The sequence below is a fragment of the Protopterus annectens genome, chromosome 11.part0 (assembly GCF_019279795.1).
Source record: "Protopterus annectens isolate FY-2018-M chromosome 11.part0, PAN1.0, whole genome shotgun sequence".
Lineage (NCBI taxonomy): Eukaryota > Metazoa > Chordata > Ceratodontiformes > Protopteridae > Protopterus > Protopterus annectens.
In genome coordinates this window covers 1,116,388,781-1,116,410,435 of record NC_056745.1, presented here as the reverse complement: position 1 = coordinate 1,116,410,435, position 21,655 = coordinate 1,116,388,781, and the positions used below count along the sequence as shown (strand labels likewise).

General features: G+C 33.6%; 1 protein-coding gene across 1 annotated transcript in view; it reads left to right on the top strand.

Moving 5' to 3' along the window:
• The window catches only part of B4GALNT3 (beta-1,4-N-acetyl-galactosaminyltransferase 3), a 539,452-nt gene that overhangs the window by 477,385 nt on the left and 40,412 nt on the right, over positions 1-21,655 (top strand). The window contains exon 15 of the mRNA XM_044087281.1: positions 7,581-7,653. Within this exon, the coding sequence (XP_043943216.1) occupies positions 7,581-7,653 (73 nt within the window). The remainder of the gene's footprint in view (positions 1-7,580; positions 7,654-21,655) is intronic.

Here is a 21,655-nt window from a genome sequence, read left to right as displayed (position 1 = left end):
TTCACAGGTAATCCATAACCTCATTTTCTGTTTCTTTAACTTCTCCATTAGTAATTCTCTTTTCTACTTTTCTTCTTTGTTTTCTTATTTTTTGTACTGTAAAATTTTCCATGTCCAAATGTTTTCGCATGCATTTCTCTTCACATATATTTGGTGCTGCTCTTTTTGAATTGATTAGTTTTGCTTTCTCCTTTGCATAAACATTGTACCATATTAAATCTCTTTTTCTTTCCCATGTCCATGTTTCTTTTTTAAATGTCGCCTGCTTCTCCTTCCTTTGGGGGGGGGTGTCGTTCCATCATGCTGTGATATAACCTGTGTTAGACTTTCTACACTAGACCCTTCACTTCTCAAGTTTTCCATAACTTCAGCTTCTATTTTTTTAACTTCTACTCTACTGATCTTCTGTTCTACATTCCCTCTTTGTGATCTTATTTTTTATTGTGAAATTTTCCATATCTGGATGCCTTTGCCTGTATATCTTTGGGGCTGCCTTTTTTGTGTTGATTAATTTGGCTTTCTCCTTTGCATTAATATTGCACCTTGTCAGATCTCTCTCTTTCCCATGTCTGTATTTCTTTTTTATACCTTTCAAAAGTCTAGATTTTGTTCTTTATATTTTTGCACTTCAGCAGTCGCTTTTTTTTTCCAAACAGCCCAAGGTTTCCTGGTCTATATGGTGTTATTCATGGATCTGTTATATTAATGAACACAAATTTGCATTTGAAATTTCTGACTGTTCTTCTTGTGGAAGTATTTTTCTTTCCTCTAATTTCTCTCTCAGTTTTTTGTACATCTGCTGTCAGGAAATTCTGGGCTTCTTGCATTGTAGTAAGAATGCATAATTTCTTTCTTATCCTCAATAGTGTACTCTGTCGTCTATATGACTGATTTTCTAGCTTTTTTAATTTCTCCAAATCTTTTGGATTTCTAATACCTTGACAGGAATAGGCCCTATTCCTAAGTCAAAGTATGATTAATGTTCATGAAATTAGTATTGTTTCAGTCTTTGATGTCATCCAGAAGTGCTCTTCGCAGCACCCGCAGTATGCCCAGTAATGACTTCTTTTATAGTTTGTATGGATTTACATGCATCAGTAACATATCTAAATACAATTGTAGGTTACTTTTTATAAGACCCATTGCTCCTACTACTATTGGAACTGTCCTGGGTGTCTTATGACTTTGTGTCTTTCTATACAACAGAAACTGTAGTCACTGGTAGTGATTTCTATTTTTTTTTAATTTCTCCAAATCTTTTGGGTTTCTAATACCATGACAGGAATGGACCTCAAGTCAAAGTATGATTAAAGTTCATGAAATTAGTATTGTTAAAGTCTTTTATGTCAGCCAGAAGTGCTCTTTGCACCACCTGCAATGTGCCCAGTAATGATTCCTTCTGCAAGTCGTACAGACTTGCATGTATCGGTAATATATTTAAATATGATTGCAGATTCTTTTTTGTAAGACCTGTTGCTCCTACTACTATTGAAACTGTGTGGGTATCTATCTTCCATATAGTTCTCATTTCTGCTGCAAATCCTGATGTTTTATGAGTTTGTCTCTCTCTGTATGCAAGACACTATAGTCACTGGGTGTAGCGGTTTTAGTGAACAATGCTACTTTTGTCTTCTTTTCATGGACCTCTGTATCTGGTTTTCTTGCCTCTGTCATTTGAACTGTTAGTAATGGATAATCTCATGCGATGTAGACTTCATCATTTTCTATGATGCTTTGTGGCTCATGTTTCCAGTGTTTTTCAACTACTTCAATATTATAATGTTTGCACAATCCCCAGTGCAACAGTCTTGTCACATTGTTATGTCTTTCAGTTTACAGTCCTTCTGCCAGTAGTATATCACAACCAGCAACAAGGTGTGCGACTGTTTCCAATTCTTTTTTACAAAACCTACATTTGTCTGTTTCTCCCACATGTTCAATGGACTTTGTAAACCAGTGTGTATGTAGCCCACTATCTTGGGCCACCAATGTTAACCTTCATCTTTTTTTGAATTTGTCTCTACTTAACCATTCCTGCATTTGATTCTTATCAACATGAGGTTCTTCCAGGAGTTTTCTATACTTGCAACTATATTTATGTATTTCCACATGTCTTGCCTTCTCATCTAATCCTTCACCTTGTATTCATTCTTTTGTTTTTTGGCACATTCAGTTGCTACCTGATTTTTATCTACTTCTGGTTTGATTTCCATTCCTGCTTGACACCAATATGCTTTTGCTAGACTAAGAAGGGAAGTCATCTTAGATTTATTCACCTCATGTTTCAAAACTTTCACTATATTTGGGTCTTGGGAGGTCAGCAGATATTTATGCAGTCCCACAGTTGCAGATCTATACATGTAATCAATTTCGAGTAGGCCCATACCTCCTTTGGAACGTGGAATATATAATCTTGGTATGCACTGATTTTTATAAATCATTTGATGAGCATGAAGCATCCTTCTTGTTTTCTTGCTTAAGCTGTCCAGTACCTTTTGGGGTCCATCAGTCACTCCAAAACTGTAAGTTCAGACAGGAAGAGCAAATTAATTTATGGTTTGAATTTTGTTCCTAGATGTCAACACTGTTTTCAGGATTAATTTAAGTTTTCTAAAATATGGTTTATTGTTGATCCTTCATCTCCCAAATATTTATACACTCCCTCTTGCCCAAGTTCTTTTATATCCCATTCTTGTCCCAAACTGATGTTTTCTTGGTGCTGCATCTTTCCTGCTTTAAAGGTTGCTTTTGCACATTTATCAAGACCAAATGACATTCTTATATCATCTGAAAAAGTTTTGACTACTTGCAGTTGTGCTTTCAGTTCCTCAAGTGATGAGCTATACAGTTTTAAATCAGCAACAAAGAGAAGATGAGAAGTCTTTAAAGTCTGTTACTTTCTGGGAGCCAAATTATAGCCATGACATAATCTGTTAAGCAGGCAGCTTAATGAGTTAAGGGCAAGGCAAAAAAACAATGGTGACAGAGACTCACCCTAGAATGCCCCCCCCTTTGGGTTTTTATCCCTGGAATAATAGGTTGTCCTTTATCATGGCTTAACTACAAGGTGGTTTACCACTATTTCATGGTTGCTGTGATGTAATTTATCAGTGTAGGGTGTATCTTGTACATTTTTAAGCACTCTTCTATCCTTAAATATGGGATACTCTCAATTTTTTTTATAGTCAATCCATGCCATACTTTGATTCTTCCCCTTTTTACAGTTTTCCACTTTTACTTTATTTAACAACAAACGATCCTTTGTTCCATATGACTTTCTTTTATTGTCCTTTTGTTCTGTTGCCATAATTGAGTTTTCTTCTAATTGACTATAAACTGTAGACATTAATTCAAGTGTATAGTTTATACATCATCAGATGGCAAGTTACTGGTCTATAATTTTTAGGGTAGCTTGCAAGTTTACTCTTAAGTAGGAACATTGCTTTTCCTGTTGTTAGCCAGGTTGGTGTGTGTTTGGGGTGTGCATATAAATAGTTCTTACTCAAAGCTAAATCTTCATGCAAAGATGTTAACACTTTTAACCAGAAGTTAGGTACAGCATCTGGGCCTGGGTTTTCTAATTAGAGACTTTTCTTAACTTTGTTTCAATCTCTCTGGCTGTTACTTCATCCCATTTCATATCCTGCACCTTTGAACTTCTTATTCTTTCTTTTACTTCTTCTATCCATTTAGCATCTTTATGTTCCACCGGATCTTCATAAATACTTCTCCAAAATGTACCTGTTTTCTTCTTCTTTTTTGGTGGTCTTTCAATTCCTTTTGCCTTGTTTCCTAATTCTCTCTAAAAATTTTTGGGTCATCAATAAATTGCTTATTTTGTACTTTTCTTTAGTTTATTATTTGTGAAAGTGCATGATAAATCCTGATCCGTGATAATACTGTGCATTGTTTTTATCATGTCTATCTTTCTGAGTATTTTTGTTGATCTGTTCCCTCTTTTATGCTCTTCTAATAGTGACTCTTCTTGTCATGTTGCTTTATAGATTTCTCTATTTGATACTTCCATGATGGTATTCGATTTCTCCCCATCCTTTCCCTCACTACCCTGTGTTCTTGTGGTAGAATTTTATCTCTTATAAATTTAGCTACACACTAATATATCCTATTTACTTCTGTTATATCACATGAATCTCTATGGACAGTCCTAATTACTTTGTTCATTTGTTTTATAAAACTTCTAACTTTTTGGGTTTTATTGACTGCAGTCTAATTTCTTTCATTGATCTTAATATGTCTATCTCTATTAAATCAAGCAACTCTTCTCTTCGCTCATTTCTTCTAAACTGAAGGCACATTTTTTGTTCTCCATTTTCTGCGGGCATTCTATAGAAAGTTCTATAGCATCTTCCTGCGGCACATTCTCTTCAGTTTTATCCTGCGTCATCCGTTGCTCTGTCATAAGGGAACTCACTGGCCTATCACCCCTCAACATTGACTGTGTCAGAGTTGCCATGGTTTCCTGTTCCTTCCCTTGCTGTCCAGCTTTTAGTGAATGTTTATACTGGTTTCCTGTGGAAGGCTCCAAAATATCTTCATGTGGCAACTGACCAGCTGCTTCCCATTCCACTGGTTTCTCCTTAATTTGGATGTCTATTGCTGTATCCTATTCTGGTGCTTTCTGAGTTCGATTTTCTACATTGAATCCTTCACTTTACAGGTATTCCATAACCTCAGTTTCTTTTTCTTTAACTTTTCAGTTACTAATCTGCTTTTCCTCTTTGTTTTCTTATTTTTTGTATTGTAAAGTTTTCCATGTCTGGATTCTTTTGCCTGTATTTCTCTTCAAATGTCTTTGGTGCTGATCTTTTTGTATTGATTAGTTTTGCTTTCTCCTTTGCATAAATATTACACCATATTAAATCCCTTTTTGTTTCTCATGTCCATATTTCTTCTTCAGATGTCTCCTGATCTTCCTGTGTCTCCTTACTTTGGGGACTCGCACCATCATGCTGTGAATGTAGACCTTCTACACCCAATTCTTTACTTCGCAGGCATTCCATAACTACATCGTCTATTTTTTTTAACTTCCACTTTACTAATCTTCTTTTCTGCATTCCCTCTTTGTGGTATTATTTTTTTTATTCTGAAATTTTGAATATCTGGATGCCTTTGCTGCATTTCTCTTCAAATGTCTTAGGGGCTGCATTTATGTATTGATTAATTTTGCTTTGAACTTTGCATAAATATTGCACCATGTCAAATCCCTCTTTCTTTCCCATGTCTATATTTCTTTTTTATACTTTTCAAAAATCTCTCTGTTTTGTTGTTTGTATTTTTGCACTTCCTCAGATGCTTCTTTTTCCAAACAAATCAGTGTTTCTTGGTCTATACAATGTTTTTCACAGATCTGCTGTATTAATGAACAAAAAAATATTTGAAGCTTCTGACAGTTTTATTTGTGGAAGTATTTTTCTTTTCTCTAATTTCTCTCTTAATCATTTTGTATATCTTGTGTCTGGAAATTCTGGGCTTTTTCCATAATAGTAACAATACATAATTTATTTCTTATCCTCGATAGTCCACTCTGTCGTCTTTTGGCCTATTAGTTTTTGTGATTTTTGTGGACTGTTACTTCCTTCTACAATGGGGGGGGGGGTCATCCCCCCTGGGCCTGGCATGGCCCCGTTGTAGGAATGTTTCTGTGTTTTGATGATTCAGCACTGCCATTTTTTCCAGGCCTGGCACCAGTGTGCCTACCAGGATTTGGCACTTTTTTTTATCCTGGGTCTTGTGCACTCAGAAATCTTTTTTTAATTTTTGACCTACTTCTGTCCATGATAAATACAGTCTATATATCAGTATCATCTTGGTGAGATTTTGTGAAAAAAACAGGGTCCACCTCATGAAGATACTCACCAAGACTTGAGGATGAATTCAGTTTCAGCAATACCACTCTCCTTTGCTTGTTGACTTCTCTCTATTCAGACCTTATTTCTAGTAATATAGATATATATATATATATATATATATATATATATATATATATATATATATATATGCGCCTATGTCTTAAGAGGTAATTTAATAAAGTTGTTTAAAACTTTAATAATGTTGCTTCACATTAAAGATACATGTCCACAGGTTAACGGTGAGTCCTAAATTTTAATGTATATAGTATCTGATGGTACACTGTAATAGTTTTCAGTTTTGTTTATTTTTGAACCAGGAAGGTCCACTAGTACAAATGGCTTTTTTTTCCAGGGGTGACCTGGGTACACTAGCTGGTTAACTGACGTGCTGACAGCAGCACACTATGCAAATGAAGACTGAGGGAGTCAGACCAAGTAGTATGTCCTTAACTTTATTAGCATTGTATAGCATTAACTGTTTTGCCAGACTGTTTACCTTAGGAATTCAATGTCCTGATTCATACAGAATGCAATGTTATGATCTGGAATAGGCATGTTCTTGATCTGCAGACTTAATGTGGCACTTAATTTAAACATCAAGGCATGAAAGGCTATGCAACAGCATGGGATAAGGATAAGCTTACAGGAAATAAAGCCCCTGTCATTATCCAAGGCTTTGTGCAGTTGAGAGAGTGGTGCATAGCAAAGCATGGCATACCATTCCATATTTTGAATATAACTTGTACTATTGATTCCTTTTTTATTGTAGAATAATTAATGAAGCTGTTAAGTTTAGCTTTGCCATTTTTAGGGTACTTACAAACATGACAGAATTACACAGTCCCAGTAACTTTTTGTACCTCTTACAATTAAGATGAATGTCATACCAGCACTCCTGCGCAACATGATAGTTAATTTAAACAGCAGCTCTTTTAAATATATTTGAGTCAGTGTAAGATTAACTCCATCAACAAAAGTTGATAAAGTAAAATACAGTAAATATTCCATCCATGTCATTACCAGTGATGTAGCTAGAAAGACTTGCAGATTGAAATTTAGTCATTCAGATTTATATTTTGCTGTGCAAGCAGGGTTGCCAGACATCCCTATTTGAACGGGACTGTCCCAGGATCAGTGACTCAATCCCAAGTCTCACACTGCCGGTTAAAATTTGAAATCTCAGCGAAACAGCCTCTGCTCTTTTTTTTTGATTGGCCCGTATCAAAAATCGCAAAATGGAGGTACTTCTGTTTAATATGGAACTGCCTGAAGCTCCACATTAAAGACCTTTTTTTTGGCGTTTTTTTTTTTTTTTTTTTTGTGGTCCCTACCTATCCCTTTAGAAATCTGGCAACCCTATGTGTGAGTGACACACAATGTGGTGAACATTTGAGTCTCATCTTATTTGAGACATATACTGGAGAGAAACAAAAGAAATATTGCATCTGAAATGCCCTATGCAATGAAACTGGATGTGGTACTGCTTATTTGGAATGCGAGAACATGTAAGCTATCAAAAAATGAACATTTTCTGGGAAATATTTGCTTCAGTGCTGCACAGTAAGCTATGTAACAGACTCCTGAGCCTAGCTTATACCCTGGAAAAAATCATGTGTTTGAGTAGGATTTCTAATTATGTGATATATCATTTTTGCTGTCTCCTCATAATTTGCAGAGTATCTGACAGTTTTTTGTCTGTTTACATTTCAGGTATCAGTATATCAGACTGGCTGGTAACTTTGAACGTTCTGCTGGCCTTCAAGCTGGAATAGATCTTATTATGGTGAGTCAGCATGCCATAATTAAAAAAAATAAGGGACATAAAAGGAAACTGATCAGAATAGTAATGACTGTAACATTTTGAGAAATATAGGTATCAGTGAGTGATTCTCATAAAAGCAAAGTCCAAAGATGAGGCAAACCTGAACTACTCTTGTTTACAAAAAAAAACAAAACATTCCACATCATAGATCATTTGAAGCAGTTCAAGGAAATTGTTTCCCGAAGAGTGTAACGTTGCCTTACTTTCAGACTTTAACCTGTGACAGTTAGCCACATTTGATATGTTGGTTTTGTCAGCCTGCTGATGCCCTTTAGTCACATGTTTACTGCCTCAGCAAGACCCTGTAGCCATTCAGCTAGGCATCTGTGCATTTTACTTCTTCCTGTGTGGCAGAATGGAATATGTGAGCTGGCATAGTAAATGTGTGACCTCATGTGATAAATAAGTGACATCATTTGGCAGCACTGATCTTTAAGACTTAATTTTGGACTTTTCAGTCATAACATTGCTTACAAGTTTGTCTGCCATTTCTGTTCCCTATAAATCCAGAACAAGTTTTGGAATGAATATTTAAATCAGTGGGGCAAGCCATTTGGGGAAGGGTGTATGTGCTACAAAAACATGGACAAGTCTTTGGCCATCACTTCTTTTCATCATCTCCAAAACAGTGATTGCTTTATCCTTTAGTGACAGGAAATACATCACAGCTTTGTTGGTTCTTTCACATCACTGACCTGTACATATTTCACCACTTGTCACTGTCTACTGTTGCTTAATTGTTAATAAGGCATGTGGACTGGTCTACAAATCCTTTAGTGCAAACGTCTGGATACTAAGGTACATTGTAATTATACAACAGTCATAATAAAGACAGATAGTGAATGACGCATACAGCAAATGTTTAGAAGCACAGCAGTATACAGATGGGTTTGTAACAGTTTTAAATTGTGAAGAATTAAGGAAATCAGGGCAAGATTGAATGCAAGCAGTTTTATATTTTAGACTGAATAAACAATGAAAAACAGTGTGCGTTACAAAATGTGAAACTGTTAAGTGTGAGACGCTAATCTGAAAGCTTGTAAAACGCGTGAGAACACTGACATAAATTGTGCAGCCATGTGGGAGAATGCAGCACATTTTTACATGTAGAGTATACTATTTAAAGCGAGCTAAACTTATATTTTGTCTGTCAGTTACTTGTTTTCCTGTAAAATAGATGCATTTGTAAGATTCAGAGAGAGAGGTCCATTGGTTTAAATTGTGATTTGTCATAGTCCAGCTCACATATGACTTGCAGTGGTAGATGGCCTTGGTTAGCTGGAGCTGTTTCTGAAAAGTATCTTAATTCTAATATTTGAAGAAATGTAGTCCTGTTTAATATGAGGCTCCCTCCCATTATTTTAAGGTAAGTTTACCTTAAGTAGGTAGTTCACAGGTTTCATTTAATGGTTTTGCTGAAGGGATAAAATAGTTGAGATGTAGGATTTTGAAAATTAGTGATGCAATAAACAAAGCTGTTCTGGCCATGACGGGTGACCATCTATTTGGTTCATGAAAAAGTCATTGCTGCCTGTAATTTTGACCCTCTTTCGGACCTCCAACACAGTGAAACATGTATATCCTCTATGTATATCACAAAACTTCTGGCCTTTATCTTCAACTCTCTGAGACTGAAAAATCAATGTAGACTGGAAAATGGCAAAACAATCCAGTTTACAGAAGTTGGAACCTTGAAATCTCTGTGTTATAATTTCCCTATAAGTATCAATCAACCACTAACAAAGAATCAGTAAAAATTGTTTTATGAGCAATTATTTAGCTTTATGAATGACCACTGTGAGATAAATAATTCACAGCTTGTATTCTGTCCATCAAGCAGCACTACTGCAGCCCTTTTCCAAGTACCTCATCACATCCTTAGAATTATAGACTGCTCCTTCCAGGAACAATCTGTGTTGATCTCAGAAGAGCCCTTTACCATAATAAACATTATATTCTCCTGAAATTTCTTAATATCTCCATTTCAGATGACATCCTTTTCTGGTTCTGCAATTGCTTATGCTCACTGTTCATCTTAAGTTCAGTAATACAATGCCAACATTTATCATTCCTACCATACGAATCCCCCAAGGATCAATTCACTGTCCTGTACACATTTTGCTGAATGTCAGTGACTTCGTACAGCTGGATCTGTTTTGCTTCAGCAAATTTTTAAACTGTCAAAATTAATATGGTCAAGATCATATGACTGACAATTTAAAATATTGAAACATAACTATAGAAAAGAAACATCATTTTTGTCGTGAAGCAAAACCCTCTGCACACCCCTTGCTAATTGTATATACTAACTTCAAGCTCATACTACAGTGTGTAAAAGGACACATCCCTGATCATCACAGTACCACAATCTCCTTGCAACTCTGTTTTTTCATAGCTGATTTTCAGTATTTTAAATTGTCGATCATTTGGTCTTGACCATATAAATTTTGACAGTTTACAAAAAACAACAAACTAAAATAGATTCACTTAGCAACCTATACTAAACTTCTCCTCTGCACAGATGTATCATGCAAAGGCAACACCTGAGAGAGTATGTACCAGCCACTTCAGTCATATCTTAATGGTTTCTTTATTTGCTTTACAGCTAGCTGCCTATAAGCCATGTGGCAGAAGTTAACTAAGCTCTGTTTTGTCGCTCATCATATTAGCAAATTCTGATTCTCTAATACTGACTGATCCCTGGGCAACAGAAGTTACCAAGTCTTCAGTTACAAATATTTAAGCCTGACCCAACATACCACCTCTAACATCCATCAATATGCTCCACTAACAGGTTTTAGCATATCTAAAGCAAGCCTACAAGATCACAAGGCATCCCATTACTGACTCATGTATTGTAATAACTGCGCTGTCTGTATAATAGTCCTAGGGGATCCACATTAACAAACACTCTTACACTGCAGAAAACCCTTCATAGGATAATCAGGTTTAATAGAAGTCAGGTATTGCTAGAGGATAAAGTCCTTCATGTTAGGCATAATGACTCATTATGAGACCAGTTTGTACAGTTTGTAAGGAGGGCTTATTTGCACAATAAGTGGTAGGAAAGTGAAAGAATGTATTAGCTGTTACAAAAAAAGAGCACGACATCTCTGTAATAAAAAAAAAAAAAAAGATGGTAGCATACTGAGTAGTTTTCACTTCTCAGAATTCTCATAAAATGCATGTGAACACAATTTCCATTACATTTAAAAGTGTGAACATTTATTTAGCAGTGTGTACTTGCCTGGAATTTTATGTACGCCAGATTTCTAGAATGTCTAAATCATGAATATCTGAATTTTTTTAAAAAACATTTTTATTAAATGTTAACAAGAAAATAATCATTAACATAAAATGTAATATAGAAATGAAATGACAGTACAAAGAACAAGAAGCACACAACAACTGAAGTATTTACAAAGGTGTCCACTAGATACAAATTAACAAAAATCTTTTAAACATTTGAATTATTCTTAAGTTTGGTAACTGTTTGTCTAATAAGTCTTTTAACTTAGACCATATGTTGTAGTATGAATTTATTCTAATAGATTTTGATGGTCATCAATTCTGAAAAATGTATTTTATGTGTGTGCTGCTTCTATGCTGTGCTGGATCCAAAGTCTTCTTAAGACACACAGACTTGCTGTGTTGTTTACTGCTGAAGCAGAGACAGAGCTTTGCATGACTCCCATCTGTAGTCTGTTTAAAGCACCAACCCTTTCAAATTGCACACTGATAAAGAAATATATTTTGCAGCTATAAGCACAGTTACAGATAACTTATTTTTATAACAAACAACACATACTGTTTCTGTCAGTTTGTAGCATATATTTACAAAGTTTTTCTTCACAAACAGTATAGATGATTACTTTCCTTTCTCCATACAATAATAGAAACACGTGTGTTTCTACCAAAATACCTCTCTCTGTCCCCCTCTCATATAACTGAATTACTACAGTTGTTGTATAGAGTGTTAGTCACGCACAAAGATTCTGTGGGAAGTCACATAATGTCTGTTCTGTTGTCCTTTTGTGATTTCTACTGATGTGAAAATGCACAAATGCATGCAATCAGAATAACAGAAGTATGAAAGGAAACATCTGTTCTGTTGCTATTGAAAAAACATCATGTATTGCTGAGTTTCTAAAAAAGGATGTCTGTTAATAGATATTTGTTCTGCAAACATGAGAAAATCATGTAATACTTGCTTTCCAATATTGCTTTGTTAGGCTTTTTCTGATGCTGTGAAGAGAAGCCTGTTTGTTATACATATAGTATGAATGTCCATTTTACATTGCTAAACTCTATACTTGTATTCAAGCAAACTTTTTATTCTATGCTTTATCTTTCGGCATATTTACAACAGAATTAATGTCAGCCTTATATTCATAATCACTAAAAATCCCCTTTTTTTAACATTCTCAAAACAGTTTATACTTGTATGTATTTTTTATTAGATCATATAGAAACACATTAAAAAACAAAACCTTCTTTTTTTGATACAAGTCAAAATGCAGTTTTACACAGTTAATACAATGATATTAAGTATTACTACCAAAGCTGAATGTATCTAACAACCTTTTCTTTTGCAGACCATTCTGTGAAAATATTTTATTAGTTATGAGCTGTGTCTGCTTTAATTTTATTTTTTAACTTGATTAATTTATGACTTAGAGCTCTTCCATTAACTCTTTACAACTGGTGAATTAAATATAAGAGACAAGAACCATGTGCTACTGCAAGCATTTATACACTGCTGAAAATATACAGTTTCAATGTCATTTTAACCATAACATTGTGGTTATATTTCTGAACTGCCCATAAACTTTAATTGACAGTGAACTATACTCTGAAAATGCTGTTTACATATTAGTCCATTAGCTGTATGAATACAATATTTTAATATAATTTTCCTCTAACTGGGTTAACCAATACTAGTACAGATAAAATGATGGTCCAAAAGCCAATAATAAGACTCTTAACTTAAAACCAGTGATAATATTACAACTTGACAAATTACTTTTGAACTTATTCCAATGTATCCTGTACAGTATGTATTTACACAGACTGTTTGCTATTCATGCATTTCAATCTAGTAGCTATCCTGGACCCCTTTTTTTTTTTAAACATGGTTTTTCACACATATTCATTGCTAGCCATTAATTTCATTTGTACTGAATTCTTTTGTATTTGTACATACAAAGCTTGGAAAGTACACTTAGCCCAATCTTACAAATGTAGTAACATTAACATCAAGCAAAATCTTGGAAAATTCTTATGTCTCTTTTGAAGTATCTAGTGGAATTGCCACTAGAGGCAACTATGCTTTTTGCATACCAACATTGTCTTGCCAAAAACATATTGAAAATAGTGACCATTCCTGTTCAATTTTTTACATATCTTTACTCTCTCTTGTATAGCTGTAATAAAGCAATTTTAAGCCATCTCTTGCTTTTTTAAACCATCTCTTGTATAGCTTTACAGTTTAACAGGTTGTAAATACTATTTAATACTAAAAAATACAATAATAACCATTATGATGGCTATTAGCAACTTGTAAAATATCTTATCCTGTCAGGTTTATTCCAGTATTTCTAATGCACTAATACCTGTTTTTCCCTCCTCCTGAAAGAGTATTGTCAAGAAGGAATGATATATTATTTTCTTTCTGTAGCTTTATTTTAGACCTTTTTGCAATAGATACTGATTACACAGCCAATGTAAAATTAAAAAAATACCCCTCCTCCTGTGGTATTGCACTATTGTTTATCTGCGTTATAATGTATGTCAGCCCATCACTTTGGTTATACATTTGTTTTATTAAGTTATTAAACTATAGACCTTTGTCTGATTTGATCATTTTTTGGTTGTTTTTTTCTCTGTTGCCTTTGCTGTCTACTACTACTAGTAGTTATTTGTGCCCCCCTGTATACTTTATTTGAATTGTATGTATACTATAACCCATCTGTTGGCTATACTTGATGTAACTGAGTTTTTTTTACTTTTAACCTTTACTTGCAAGCAGATCATCAGTGACATATATGTACAATTGTGATGTTTTATTACAATTACCAAATAATATTGCATGTGAATCATTTAACAATTATGTTTTAGTAACAATAATGCTTTAAGAAAAACTCAAGCTACTTGTCTGGCAATCAGCCTTGTTTTTTTATCTTATCTTTGCAAAATTTCCTGTAACCATTCGTCCAGTCTAGAAAGGTCTGAGCTCACATTTCAGTTAACCCTTTTAGCATTTTTCCTTTAATCATCTGTTAGTAAAATGCAGTTATAAAACACTTAGTATTATATTTGTGATTTGCTTAACTATGCAAACTAAACATTATTTTACAATTAGCTTACATAGTTTTTAACTTTTGATTTCAGTATTTTTTTATGTATTTAACTGCTCTGCCATTCATTTTACAAAGACTGCTTGACTAATAACATCTGTGATTTTATTTCTATTTAAAATTCAGAACTTTAACTGGTGTGGTATTACTATACAATTATAAAAATTTGTAAAAAACAAAATAGATATTAGCTTAACTAACACGTTTGTATTTACATTATTTATATTTGCTGTTGTCTGCCTGTTATTCTTGTGCATTGTAACTGATGTATTTTAGATGAAAAGAAAATACCTGCATGTCAGTCTCATGACTTTAAATCTTTATTTAAGCATGTCATTCTTGTGACTTTAAATCTTTACTCAATAACTATTTTTATTTAATTTTATGCACTAGAACTGTTTGTGTAACTATTTTTATTTAATTTTTATACACTAGAACAGTTTTGTTTACCTTTTGACTATGCTAAGAATGGCAGTTATATGCTCTATTTTACCGTAGTACTGATAAATGTCTTGCTTTAACTGAATGGAAGTTTTAAACATTTAAGAATGATTTGTCCAGATTCTTCCATCCTACCATGTATGCTTAACCATTTTCAAAACGCAAACATATTATAAAATATATTTCTTTTGCACAGATTAGCTGTGTATGCAGGAAGTCAGTCTCTGTCAGTTCAGCTAATTTATTTTATTTATCCTGTAACTGCTGTTGAAGAGTTTCCTGTAATGTTGCATGGTCTTTCTTATATTTTTCAGTAACCTGTTCTGCTGAATCTAAAACTCCTATGCACTTTTGAAAAGATGTTTGTATAACTTGTGCAAACTTCCTGAACTCACTGTGTCATATTTTAGAAGTTAACTAAATTCATTTATAATAAGATGTACTAGAGTTTCTGTCATTAACTGATATGACTGTTGTAACTCTGCAATAAAAAAACCTTTTACATCTGGTGACAGAACATAACTAACATTTGAATATAATGTCAGCATATTAACTTTTTCTGGTTCTTTACCATTAATATTTTTGTCTGTACAGTCTAACCTTTGAATAATGGCATGCACTGTATTTTTATGACATTGTACACACAGTAAACATTTTTTTATACCACACCTGATTTTGTTTCAGATACCTGTCAAATATTGTAATCCATTTGCATAATGCCTTACTATTAACTTGCCCTAATAAGGTTTTACATTTGCTAATATGCTGTATATCCATTTCATTCTGTTATTAATATTACTTCTATGGCATTCATACTGTATGTAACACAGAAAATTTTTCTTACCAGTCAACAGAGAGGCAGATGGCCAGGCTGCTTTACTGTAGTTTGAAAAGTTTCTGTAGTCACTTATGAAGTTGGTACAGCAAAACTGGCAGTTTCAGTCTTACAACTTTGTATTGTACCTTTTTTGGAGAATTTATGGCACTGCTCACCTTCCTGCACTGCAGTGTCTCCGGATTCATACATCTGATGAACTGTATTGCTACAAACTGTAGAAAACTGAAGTACTTCACATAAATGTTCGTTACTGTGCTTTTACAGGAGTGACCTTATACAAGGCATTACCCACTCACTTAGGGTCACCATTGAAAATTTTATTTTATGTGTGCGCTGCTTCTATGCTGTGCTGGATCCAAAGTCTTCTTAAGACACACAGTCTTGCTGTGCTGTTTACTGCTGAAGCAGAGAGAGACACAGAGCTTTGCATGACTCCATCTAGTCTGTTTAAAGCACCAAGCCTTTCAAATTGCACACTGATAAAGAAATATATTTTGCAGCTATAAGCACAGTTACAGATAACTTATTGTTATAACAAACAACACGTACTCTTCTGTCAGTTTATAGCATATATTTACAAAGTTTTTCTTCACAAACAGTATAGATGATGACTTTCCATTCTCCATACAATACCACGAAACAAGTGTGTTTCTACCAAAATACCTCTCTCTGTACCTCTCTCATATAACTGAATTACTACAGTTGTTATATAGAGTGCTAGTCATGCACAAAGATTTTATTTTCTCTTGGTATCTTTTTTTGGCCTTCTGTGGGAAGTCACATAATGTCTGTTGTATTGTCCTTTTGTGATTTCTACTGATGTGAAAATGCACAAATGCATGCAATCAGAATAACAGAAGTATGAAAGGAAACATCTGTTCTGTTGCTGTTGAAAAAAAACATGTATTGCTGAGTTTATAAAAAGGATTTCTGTTAATAGATATTTGTTCTACAAACATGAGGAAATCATGTAATACTTGCTTTCCAATATTGCTTTGTTAGGCTTTTTCTGATGCTGTGAAGAGAAGCCTGTCTGCTATACATATAGTATGAATGCCCGTTTTACATTGCTAAACTCTATACATGTATTCAAGCAAACTTTTTATTCTATGCTTTGTCTTTCAGCATATTTACAACAGAACTAATTTCAGCCTTATATTCATAATCTCTAACAAGTTCCAAATTACATAATTCAGTTATGATATTCTTGAATTCCGTAAAAGAGGGAGAAGTCTCAGTCTTCGAATTTCTAGTTAAAACCTTTCAGGCAACTGGCAAAATAGACCATAACAAAGTATATTTATTTTTTACATAATTAGGGATCAGAGTGTTAAATAGATTCAGATATTTGGATAAAACAAACTTATCTGAAAATAAAGCTTGAAGGGAAACTATTAATATTATCCAAATAGGATTTAAGAACTACACAATCAAAAAACATACGAGACCAATCTGCCTTAGTCTCTGGTTTACATTTCCAGCACAAAACTTTTTTTCTTGCTAATTAATTCCATTTTTTGAGTTGTAAAAATGACCTGTACATAAATTTCCAAGAAAACTGTCCATTTAAGTGAAGACGTAGTCAGCTTAGATGATTCCAATATTATTTTCTTATTATCAGAAGGAAGATTATTATTAACTGAAGAGAAGTAGCTCCAATAGTTCTCCGAATAACTTTTTGTTTTATTTCTGATTTATATATTTTTGAAAGCTTGCCATCATTTGGTAAATTCTGCTGTATAAATATAGTTAGAAGGTTTAATAACTTATAAACAGAAATTCTTGTACTTGGTGACATTAAGTCAGTTTTATTAATCACAAACTGTCTACAGGATTATATTTCCAACCACATATCCTTAAGTCATATTTAATAATTAAGTAATCTACAAAATTCAGTTTGTCCTTGGTCAACAACTGAAACCAATAAATGAGATTCTTTTCCTTGGGTAAGATCATTTTAGCAAGAGTTAAAGAAGAAATATTATTTTGTGTGAAAGCAATAGAAAAGACAAGCATCTGCTTTCAATAAATAAAATTTCTAAATGTCTTTAATAAAAGTGACGTAGTGTTAAATATGTATTTGAAGCTTATTTGTTGTAAAATAATCTTTTAGAACGCAAACAGATTAATATTAGCAATTTATTAGAAGTAGGTATGTTATTAATATTAAAGCAAAGAGCTTCTTGAAACTGTTTCCATTTAGCTGAATAATGTTTAGTAGTTAATAAAGATTTTTTTTATCACAGAAGTAATTGAGTACAGTTCCAGATCTGGTAAACCAATTCCCCCAGTAGACCAGTCTCTCATATGATGTGCTAGTGCTACTCTAGGCTTATTTGGAAACCACAAAAACTTCCACATCACTGAATTAAATTCTTTTATATATGATTTGGGGGCAATAAGGATATGGAGTGTACAATATATAGTATCTTTGGCAATATAATAATTTTAATGATAGAAATCATCTCTTCCATTGTAAACGAGAGCTTATTCCATTCATTTATAAGATTTTTTATACAGGATAAACTATTATAATTAGTCTGTTATGTCCTTTATTTTATTAGCTAGTAGTATTCCTAAATATGTTAACTGGCCTGTTTGTACCAAATATTTAGTAGGCTTCTCGTTCCAGTTATTAATATTAGAATAGATAGGAAGCATTTTTGTTTTGTTATCATTAAAAATTAGATGAGATTTTCTTTGAACATTTCCCATAATTTCAAAAATACCAGAAGGAGAAGGATGATTTCCTTTAACAGTAAGAATGATATCATCTGCAAACAGTTGAATTTTAGAAGTCACATTAATTTAAAGTCCTCAATATCTGAATTTATCCCTATACAGTTAGCTAAAGGGTCCATAACAAGGGTAAAAAGCAAATGAGATAAAGGGCAGACTTGTTTAGTTCCTTTAAATGTTTTGAGAAGTGTAAGTACATATCCTGATATAGGCCTGACATCCTCTGTAGAGATGAGTGATGCATTGTATAAAATTGTTAGAAAAAATTAGTTCTTCTAAAGTACAAAAAAGATAATCTCAATTAACAGAATCAAAAGCACAATTTATACTCAATCTAATTAGAGTTAAATTATCCTTTGAATTATAAGCATAATCAGTTGTGGCTAATACTCTCTTAATATTGTCATGTATATTCCTGTTTAAAATAAAACCTGTTTGGTCTTCATCAACCAGAAATGGAAGGAAGTTCTTCAGCCTGTTAGCATAAATAGACATAAACATTGTATAATCTGTGTTTAAAAGAGAAATTGGCCTGTATGAGGAACATCTAGTAGGGATCCTTATTAGTCTTTAATATAGGAAAAATAAGAGTATATTTATAAGAAGGAGGAACACTGATTAGATCTTGACATAAGGAGAAGACTTTGTGTTCTTCTTGTCAGTTGACTACCAGTTGTTGTTTTCTGCAACCCTCTTCAAAGATATGCCTGCCCAGTCCATATCTTCTGTTTTGTCCAATATTTTGTTTGATCTTATGAATGTCACAACAGATTCCAGGTCTTCAAAAATCTTAACCGTCAGCAAGAAATATTTTCATTCTGTCAAGAAATAAAAGATGAACCTTTAGTTGTGTCTTAAGTTCTTTAATCAAAGGCAGAAAATGCTTTCTTTTAGAAATAACAGAAGCTGAGTAATCATTGTCAAAATGAATGAAGTTGACATTTATTTTAATTGGTGACTTAGACCAGGCAGATTTAAGAACTAGTTCTTTGTCATGAGAAGAAAGGAATCTCACTATTACTGATTTAGTGAAGGTGTTAATTTTTAAAGGAGATGAAGCTGGAGATCTGTGTGCCTTTTCAGTTCCGTATGAAAAAGCTTCTGGAAGATCCAAAGCACTAGGCAGCCATGAAGTTAAAAAGTTCACCATATTATTACCTTCTATATTGTCTGGGAGACCAAAAATGTGTATATCATTCCTACGTGACCTATTTTCCAATTCCTCAAGTTTATTCTGCAGTAAAGTATTCTGCTTCAACAAAAGTTCACTATTATTCTGTCCTTCATGTAGCTTTCCATCTGTGTTTATTTAGTGATTGTTCAATGCCCGAAATCTGAGATTTCTGTAGTTGTAAATCTTCATGTATCAGCTCCATCTGTTTTGAACACTGCTTCTTGAAGTAATCTAATTTCGTATCCATTCTGTCTAATTTCAATGACAACTGGAGACTTGCTAGAAGAGACTGAAACTCTTTCGTAATGAAGAATTCTGAGAACTAACCTTGAAGAAACTAATTTTTTAGTCAGTATGATGAGAAGAGATTGTCAGGTGGTTGGTTGACAGGAAAAATCCAATAATAAATGTAAAACAATGTTAATACAATCCCAGACTGCACTTAGAAGTATCAGGTTTTGTATAAATAACTGAATTAGAATTGTTTAAAAATAATGAATCTTGTCAGAAATCTTTGAAGTAGCAGAGCAAAAGAAAACTGTTAACCAGAGCGCATCTTGGCCACTCCCCTAATATCTGAGCATTTGAGTGATATCAGATGTCAAAGAATTAGTAATGCCCTAAATAAACATTCTGTTTTGCACCCAGGGCCTAGGTTCTGTTTTATGGTAATGGCAAAGTTCATATCGAAGATATCCAGAAACATTAACAACTACAAAATATTAAGCATTGAGGAGCAAAGATGGATTATCACCCTTGGGGGGGGGGGCTTTTTTCCTCTAAGTTTTATGAATATTTCTAAATCCTTGTATTCTTAATTGCAGTTATATTCAGTTATTTCTATTCACCACTGGGTGGTGGTATACACACTCATTTTGGTTATTTTGACCATAATAAAAATTTACAAAACTGTTTATATTTTCACAAGTATTTTCAATGTGTCTTTGTGTACATTTATGAGGGTGTCATTTTTACATGTGTAGCTTCTGTGTTTAATGAATGCATTTTCTAAAGTTATGCAGATTCTAAGGATTTTCATCAGTATGAATGCAAGAGTTTCTTATTTATTTATTTAGTGATGTCATATCAAATGCTATTGTATAAGGTAGAAAGAAAAAAGACTTTAGGTGTCGTCCACAGCTTCAGGCTTCAGACTGTTAAGACATAATTTATTAATCGCTTAAAAACTGAAGCTGACAGGATGTAAACTTCACTAGAATATGATGAATTGAAAAAAGTTAAGTATCCAAGCAGTTGTCATCCACAGCTTCAAACTTCAGGCTGTTAAAACTCAATTTATTGAAAACTTAAAAAGTGAAGCTGACAAAATGCAAGCTTCACTGGAATGCTGAAATAATTAGCCTAGTAATTAACATCCACAACTTCAGGCTTCAAGTTGTTAAAGCACAGTTAATAGATGCTTAGTAAGCAAAGCTGACAAAAACATATACTTCACTGGAGTGTAAAAAGCTGATGAAATTGTCCAAACGATAAGCGCTTTCGGCAGATGCCTTCTTCAGATCGTATGAAAGTGTGGTTAGCTCTTCCTGTTTATAAAGGAAACACAATCAAGAGCAGTTAGCTAATTGTCTTTGGTGTTCTTAAAGGCACAGGACAAAAATAAATAATTGGGAGGGTAGAACTTAGAGAATTTACTATTTTTGGCATGTTTGGAATGTTTTTCTTGTGGCCTTGGAATTTGAATTTATTTTGTTTATGTGAGTTTTTCATAAGACAGATGAATCACTACCATACCTCTCAACCGTATCAAATTCCTCTCTATTTCCTGGTTTTGAGGGCAAAATAATGGGGTGCCGCGGATTCCTGTGTGGCCCCTTCAAATCCCGATTTTAAACTGTTTATTATTTATTTATTTTATATATATATATATATATATATATATATATATATATATATATATATATATATTATTTATTTATTTAATTTTTTTTACAATTTTTCTTAACATTTTACTTACCTGAACCTGCTAAGGGAGAATATCATACATACAGTTTTACTTTAAACCTGTGGTGGTGAATTGAATACCTCCCCATCACCCAACTGTGGCCAATCAGTCCACTCCAAAACAAGAAAACACATCAGCTTTTGGGTTACAAAGAAGGTATATGTTTTATGCTCCTACCAAAGAGTAGCTAAATTTTGTCAGGAATGCTACCATTTGCCTGCCAATAATCATTCCTTATTTGATATTTTGCTTTCATCGCTCCATGTTTTAGGTTTGTCTAAAAGGTGCTGGGGAGCCAAATAACTCCTTTCTGACTTTTCACAACACTGGAGTGAGACACCAGACAAGCTGCAGTTAAAAGCAAGGTGTCATTAAAGGGGTTCTAAAATCTGCTGATTAAAAATTAACTAGTAGGAGGAGGAACTTGTGACAGTTGCTTTCCAATGAGT